Source organism: Corella eumyota, chromosome 1 (genome assembly GCF_963082875.1).
Source record: "Corella eumyota chromosome 1, kaCorEumy4.1, whole genome shotgun sequence".
Lineage (NCBI taxonomy): Eukaryota > Metazoa > Chordata > Ascidiacea > Phlebobranchia > Corellidae > Corella > Corella eumyota.
In genome coordinates, this window is record NC_137490.1 from 2,481,293 (window position 1) to 2,488,824 (window position 7,532).

Consider the following 7,532-nt stretch of genomic DNA (forward strand, 5'->3'; position numbering starts at 1 on the left):
TTCACATAAGAAAGCTTAGGTCTACTTATGCAAAAGCAACAAAAAAGCAAATACGATTTACAGTTTTTTTAGCCTCGTTTCCAGCATATCAATCATGCATTTAACCAAATTGTTAAAAAAAATTCAGCATTTTGAAGATTTGGAAAATTTTTTGGGTAAAATTTAGATCATACAAGCAAGCATTAAACAAAAACATATTTTCTATTAAATAAAAAAAATTAATAAAAATTAAAGTATAGTTTTTTAAATAAAAATATATTTAAAAAAAAAAATTTTTACAAATCATAAATTAAATCTTTTTTTCTTATGTAAAAAAATTCATCTCACCTCAACTTTCCTTTTTCAATGTTTGGCAAATCCATTTCTTTCAAGATATCAAAATCACCGAAAGTAAATTCGTCGAATACATCATCAGGAATCGGAGGGATAGCTCGACCGGAAACATTCTAAAAAGCAAAAATAATATCGTATAATTTTTTTGTGTTTATTATTTCTTAATGTGGTCAACGTAGGGTAACATTTACTACCCGCACCAAGACTTTTTGTACTTTTTTCACAGATATATTTTTATTAAAATTGTCCAATAATTATTTAGCTGGTTGGTTTTTGACACGCTGGAAGTTTATAGCGCCTCATCGGAGCAGTAGGAATCAAACTTAGGACTTCATGTGGCAAACCCAAGTGTTCTAATCACTTTGCATGTACATATATCACAATGAAAAAACAAAACAACATACAAATAAAATTAAAAACTTTTAATACAACATAAATCGAATAAAAAAATAAAATTAAAAAGCATTTAAAGCCACAAAATAAATTAATAAAACAGTGAAAATATACCGGGTTAATAGAGACTGCTTCCATGTTAATAACTTTATCTGGTGTTTGTTTAGTTTTGCTTTTTTTGGGTTTCTTTCGCTCGGCTTCCATGTTGTTTCCGTTTAATCTCGTTAGCTATTAACTTAATATTTGGTTAAATAAAACACAATCTGTAATTAATTAAATAGTTTACGTTACAACTAAAACGCACTGGCTTTCATTAACTAAAAAAAACATTAAAATATTTTGTTTTTGCAATAATTTATTTTTTGCACAACATGAAACTTTTTTTCAGTAAATCTTCAGAAGGTAAATGTTATTTTACTTGTGTAGTGTTCATTGTTGCAAAAAAGTTTTCGCATTTTGGAAATTTCGAAGCCGTCAAAACACAGTGCTTTTTATGACCAGTTCGCCAAAAATAACTTCCGAGTCTCAAAATACAAGCATAATACAAGGAAATTCCGAGTCTCAAAATACAAGCATAATTTGGGTAAAGTCAAGTTTACCGAATCGGCAAATTTTTCAACTTTTACCCGCGAGTTTAAATTATCCGGTTGACTGGTTAATCTTGCTGTACCCACATTTTAAGGTATTGTGAGAATGTTTGTAATACCAAATGCACGTCCCGATATTTAAGAATTATTTTAAGTTCATCGTAAATTATGGACGCTGATTAACGTCTATACTTTTTGTGTTTTACTGTCTGTAAAAAAGCAGTGGAGTCGAATCAATAACCTTTACAGCATGAGGTCTTAAGAAGGAGTTCAAACTATTGTTTTATAACAAATCTGCCGGTTAATTGTTTGGCAATATGCTTAAGAATACCTAAAACTGCCAAAGTTAACTTAAAACTAGATAAAAAACACAAAAAATAAAAGAGGTAAATTTGCAGAACAAATTAAAAAACGCTAGATGTCTCTGTTGAGTTACCTTTTACAACTTAGTGTAAAACGTATGTTTAAAAGCTTTATAGTGTGATATTTCAGTTCACAGCTATTGGGATTAAATTACGAACCAAAATATTTTTAATTCAAACCGCACAATGCCTTACATTTTGCGCTTAAGCATGTTTTTTACATGTAGTAATAAATATGTTACCTATTACAGTGAGATAATATGGAAAAAACAACGTTTCTTGAATAAAAATTTTTTTTATTTTAAGCGTGTTTTATAACAACCAAAATTTAAATTTAAATTTGGTGCATAGAATTTGATTAATTTAGTTTTACTCGGTAACATTGAAAAAATTAACCAAAACTTAGAAAAGTATCTAAAAACTATACATAATAAAATAAAAAATTATTTAATAAAATTAGACTTTGCTAAGAAAATAACTAGCATAACGTCATTAAAAAATTTGCAACAAAACGACTTTAACCTTTATTAAAGCTAAGGTTAAATTCCTACAAGTTCTTAAGTAATTTTAGTGCTTTGACATCAATCACAATCAACGCGAAATTTCTTTTTATGTAAACAATGATTCGATTTACTTTAAAGCAGATTGACTAAACAATGTATTGTTACGTGAAAATATTTGTTTTCTTGTAAATAACATTAAAGAGATTTCTGATATGCTAAAATTGTTATACCACTTGTTTTAAAAATTCTTAATTAATTTTTTCAAATTTGCCTTTTTGTTTGCCGATGTAAAAACTTTTCTAAAGGCAAAGGTCAAATTAATAAGACCCTGGGTTGAAGTCTTGATTAAATTCAGTGTTTTGATAAGTATCAAATAATAGACAACGCGTTGTTTCGATTTATTATCACAAACTTTATACAAAACCTTTTCCAGTCACTTGATATGAGCTTTACGTCTTGTCTTTTGTTCCTCTATAAAGAGAACATATTTGCTGTGTGTTGTTGTAGCTCACGATATTTAACAAAGTCCTGAACTGTTTTATTTTAAACTCTCAATAACAAAACGCAGGGTATAGAAATACATTGCCTATCCTTACATTTAAAGTTAAATGTGTTCGTTTATATTAAACTTTGAACTGCTGAGCCAGCACTTAATCAGCAGCATAATTACCAGGCAATTATAGTCTCTATAATATCCCAAACTGCCACAGGCAACTCGGGACTGGGTCGGGGTAACTTATGTTACTCTATGTTTAAGTCGCGCATTCGACTTCACCACATCGAGGATAAAGATATATATAAAAAAAAACAAAAAAAACTAAAAACGATGAATAGCCAAGTTGGCCGAATAGCCAAAAACTTTTACCCACGAGTTTAAATTATCCGGTTGACTGGTTAATCTCGCTTACAAACATTTTTTAGATATTGTAAAAATGTATGTAAAAACCAAATGCATGTTTTATTATTGACAATTCCATTAAGTTGTAAAACTGTAAATTAGGAATAAATTAGGAAATTTAACGTTTAACCTGTTTTTTTCGCGGTTAACCGTTTTTTTATAAGTTATGGTAGTAAAATTTTTGTTTAGGCTTCACAAGTGTTTATAATTATAAAAGACTAAAACATATTCTATGCAAAATAATATAAAAGTTGAATTTGCAAAATAAAATAAAAACACTAGATGTCTCTGTTAAGCTACTTTTCACAACAAAGTTTGGTAGTGTGATATCGGCCACGAATATTGGTATTGAATTACGGACCAAAATAGTTTTAATTCAAGCCGCACTAATGTCATGCTTTTTGCGCTTAAGCTTATATCTACGTTTAGCTTAATACGCGTAATAAAAACACACTCTATTCTATATAAATATATAACCTATAACAGGTAAATAATATGAAAAAAACGACATTTCTTATAAAAATAACTATTTTTGTTATATTCTTTTTAAGAGTGTTTCAAATGACCAAAATTTTAACTAAATGCATAGAAAATTATTAATTTAGTTGCTTCTATTTTGGTCGATATGGGTTTAAAAAATTCATTTAATTTAAAATATTTAAAAAAATTAAACGTAGTTTTTAAAATACAAATAAATAGCATTGGTGACTTAAAAAAATTCACAACAATAAAACAACCTTAACCAGTCTAAAAACAAAGGTTAAATTAATATAACAATAGGTTCTTAATTAATTTTAGTGTTTTGAAATCAAATTGTAATCAACGCGCATTTTTTTTTTAAATAATCATACGACTTACTTTAAAGCAGATTTACAAAACAATGTATTGTTACGTGAAAATATTTGTTTCTTGTGAATAACATTAAAGAGACATCTGATATGCTAAAATTGTTATACCACTTGTTTTAAAATTGTTTAATCCATTTAACAAAATTGTTTTCTTTGTTTAGTGGTGTAGATTTATTTTAAAGGCAAGGGTCAATTTATTAAAACCTAAAGTTAAAATTTTAATTGTTTTCGATGTTTTGATATCAAGTTACACTCAACGCAATGTTTTGATTTATGATCAAAAACTTTATACAAAAACTTTTCCAGTCACTTGATATAAGCTTTACGTCTTGTCTTTTGTTCCTCTATAAAGAGAACATATTTGCTGTGTGTTGTTGTAGCTTACAATATTTAACAAAGTCCTGAACTGTTTTAATTTAAACTCTCAATGACAAAACGCAGGGTATAGTAAGACATTGCCTATCCTTACATTTAAAGTTAAATCTGATCGTTTAAATTAAACTAAAAACGATGAATAGCCAAGTTAGAGCCGAACTAAAATGTCCAATTTGCTTGGAAACGTTTAAAAAACCGATAATGATGTTACCATGTGGACATAATTTATGCAAGATTTGTTTGGATCAATTACCTGGAGGTTTAAATAAAAGGTGAGTTGATATTTTAACAAAAAATCTTTTATTGTACTTTAAACATCAATCTATTCATAAATAAATGTTTAACTATTATTAATTATAAATTTTTAGTTGTCCTAATTGTCGAAATGCATTTGGAACGAAGGGACTTCCCCGAAACCGGACCTTAGAGAACGTCATAGAACAACTTAACAAGGTTAATTAACAAAACGAAATTTCTACATTTAAAACGACTTACTAATAGCAATATAAAAATTTTAAATAAAAACACATTTTTTAGGTTTTTGTTTCTAAAATAGATTTATTATTAACAAAAATTAAATTTTAGCCAAACGACATCCAAGTCAATCAACTAACAACAAGAATGCAAAATTTATCAACACAAAGACAAAGAAAAAATAGTTTTGAAATTCAACATTTAAAAGGTTTTTTTAACAAAATTACATTTTATTATAGTATTTTTTGTATAACTCATACAAATATTTATATTATTTAGTTTTTATCTTTTTTATAATTTTTGCAATTTAATTAATTTTTGTTTAGAATTGGGAGAAAAAATGATGAAATCGAAAAACTTTTCCGGGGCTAAATCGACGTTTGATCAAATTCTTTATGACGTCACAGAAGTAGAACGCATAAAAACAATGTTTAAAATCGCAGAATGTTTGAACGAGATGAATAAAATGGAAGAAACAAAAGAAATGTGCTGTGAGATTGTTGCCATGACAACTTCACTTAAACCGAAACCAGATGAGTGTGGCGTCATAATTAATAACATAACTAGTTTCGCTAAACAACTAACTGTTAAAAAAGCAAACCGAACAGCAATGACTTTAATTCGATGCAGTGCTAACTTATGTCAACATTTTAACCCAAACACAAAAGTTAGGAAACTAGCTTGGGTTGCATGGGCCATGCAAGAAGTAGCTAAGTCGATGGGAAAATCTGAACGAATCGAATTTAAACAACACGGCATTCCACTATTGGAAGAAATACGCGAGAAAATTAAGACAACATTTTACGTTGATCGTGTAAAGAAATGTGAGAATGAAGCTTGGTGTTTAAAACATATCGGGTTTTGTTGTAATTGTATAGGTGATTACGATAAATCTGTGCAAGTTAACAAAGAAGCGATATCGTTTATGTCAAACGAGTTAAACCACGATGCTTGTTTATATCGAGTGTTTGGTTTGTGTTACCATAATATGGGTGTTGCATATCAAAACATGAAACTGTATAACGAGGCCGAAAATTGTTATTTAAAAGCAAATGAAATATATTATAAGGCAACTGACTGGGAAAATAATGACCGAAAAAATAAAAATATTAAACTCACTTCTGAATTTTTAACCAAGGTCGCTAATCTGAAATAATCTTAAACTATTATGACGTCACAAAACATTTTTAACTTGTTTATTCATTAACAATTTAAAAATTTAAAATCTAATAAAGCAAATTGTTTATTTACAATTTTTCACCTATAAGTATTATTTAATTTGGATTCTGTTTAAATATTATTTTCGTAACGTATCATTTGGTTTTGATTAAATAAATACGACTACTTATATTGTTCAACAAAATAGTAGTCAAAACGAAGCAAAGGAAAAAAAGCCGAAGAAGAAAAATGCGAAACGACAACATTTAGAGAATCACAAAGCCCGCGATCAGGCTGTTTGCTCGACGGGGTAGCGTCGAACAAATCTCCGTGCTTATTTACGATGAAACCCGGGGATTGTTCACGGTCTCGAGAACGTGATTCGCAACGCAGTGACACCGAGCGAAAGAAAATACCATCACCACACACGAGGTTGTATATCCGAATCGTATGAATAGTCTAAGGTTTCGGTGGATGGCCGATTACACAGACAACGGCAATACGCTAGGTGTCTCTTCCTCTACAATATTCAATAAAAAACCGGATCACTTGTACTTTACTGTTCTTAGAAAAACTCTTGTACTTTGCGGTCCTGGGTAATTCTCTTTTGTACATTACAGTAGTATTTATTCTCTCGTGTACTTCACGGCACTGCCTTATTCTCCTTCGTACTTGACGATCCTAACTAATTTTCTCTTCTACTTACTGACGCAGCTAATTCTTTCATACGCATTTCGCAGTGCTATCTTATTCACGAGTAGCTATAATTTTTAATATCAAATCGAAATTTTTGCATTCTCGATATATTTTTGTTGGAAGCCTAACCCTGGTTTTTTAACCCTAATCGAGTTTAAGTCCTAGCTCATGCGATTTTAAAAATCGAGAGCGAGATTCGTGACGTCACGATAATTTACGTTCATTTTAAATAGCTTTTTAGACATTAATACAACAAACTAATTTTATAACTTACCTTTTTAAAAATTTTAAGTATCTTTTTTATTATTTATTTTAACAGGAGCAAGTTATTTTAAATTCTCGAAAAAAAATAGTGAGAATAAACAAAAAAAGTGTATGCGGTTCATTAAACATAAGATTTTTAAATATTTCGTTAACAAAACTACATTGTAAACAAACTGTAATTACGTTATTTCTTACATTATATCCTAATATACCCTTTTTATACACTTTTTCTAACTTTTGAGACTATATTTAATAAACTGCCGAGTTTTTAACGTTTTTTTTTAAGGTATTTGCTGTATAATTCTCCTGCTCAAGGTATTTGCTGTATAATTCTCACGTTCTTTTCTAAGGTTTTTGCTGTATAATTCTCACGTTTTTTATTTGACTTATTTATTTATAATTCCACTTATTTATTTATAATTCCAAATATATTTTTTTCTCGCACCCACCCTTGAGTTTATGTATTGAATCACATATGCTTTGTCATAAATAAAGACTATGAATTACTTGTGTATATAGCTATTGTAAAAGTTCATATTTGGCAAGGTATTTAATAATTTTGGGTTATTGGGCAAGTTTTAAAATATTTTTAAGACTTTCAAGATTATGGTTTTTTAATGAAATGGGGCTAAGTTTTAATT

General features: G+C 28.7%; 1 protein-coding gene across 1 annotated transcript; it reads left to right on the forward strand.

Moving 5' to 3' along the window:
• Positions 1-4,344: 4,344 nt before the first annotated feature.
• LOC145761341 (uncharacterized) lies at positions 4,345-7,146 on the forward strand. Its single transcript, XM_082574576.1, has 4 exons — positions 4,345-4,571; positions 4,668-4,752; positions 4,885-4,981; positions 5,100-7,146. The coding sequence occupies exons 1-4, from the start codon at positions 4,435-4,437 to the stop codon at positions 5,927-5,929; spliced, it is 1,149 nt and encodes a 382-aa protein (XP_082430702.1). The 5' UTR covers positions 4,345-4,434; the 3' UTR covers positions 5,930-7,146.
• Positions 7,147-7,532: the final 386 nt, after the last annotated feature.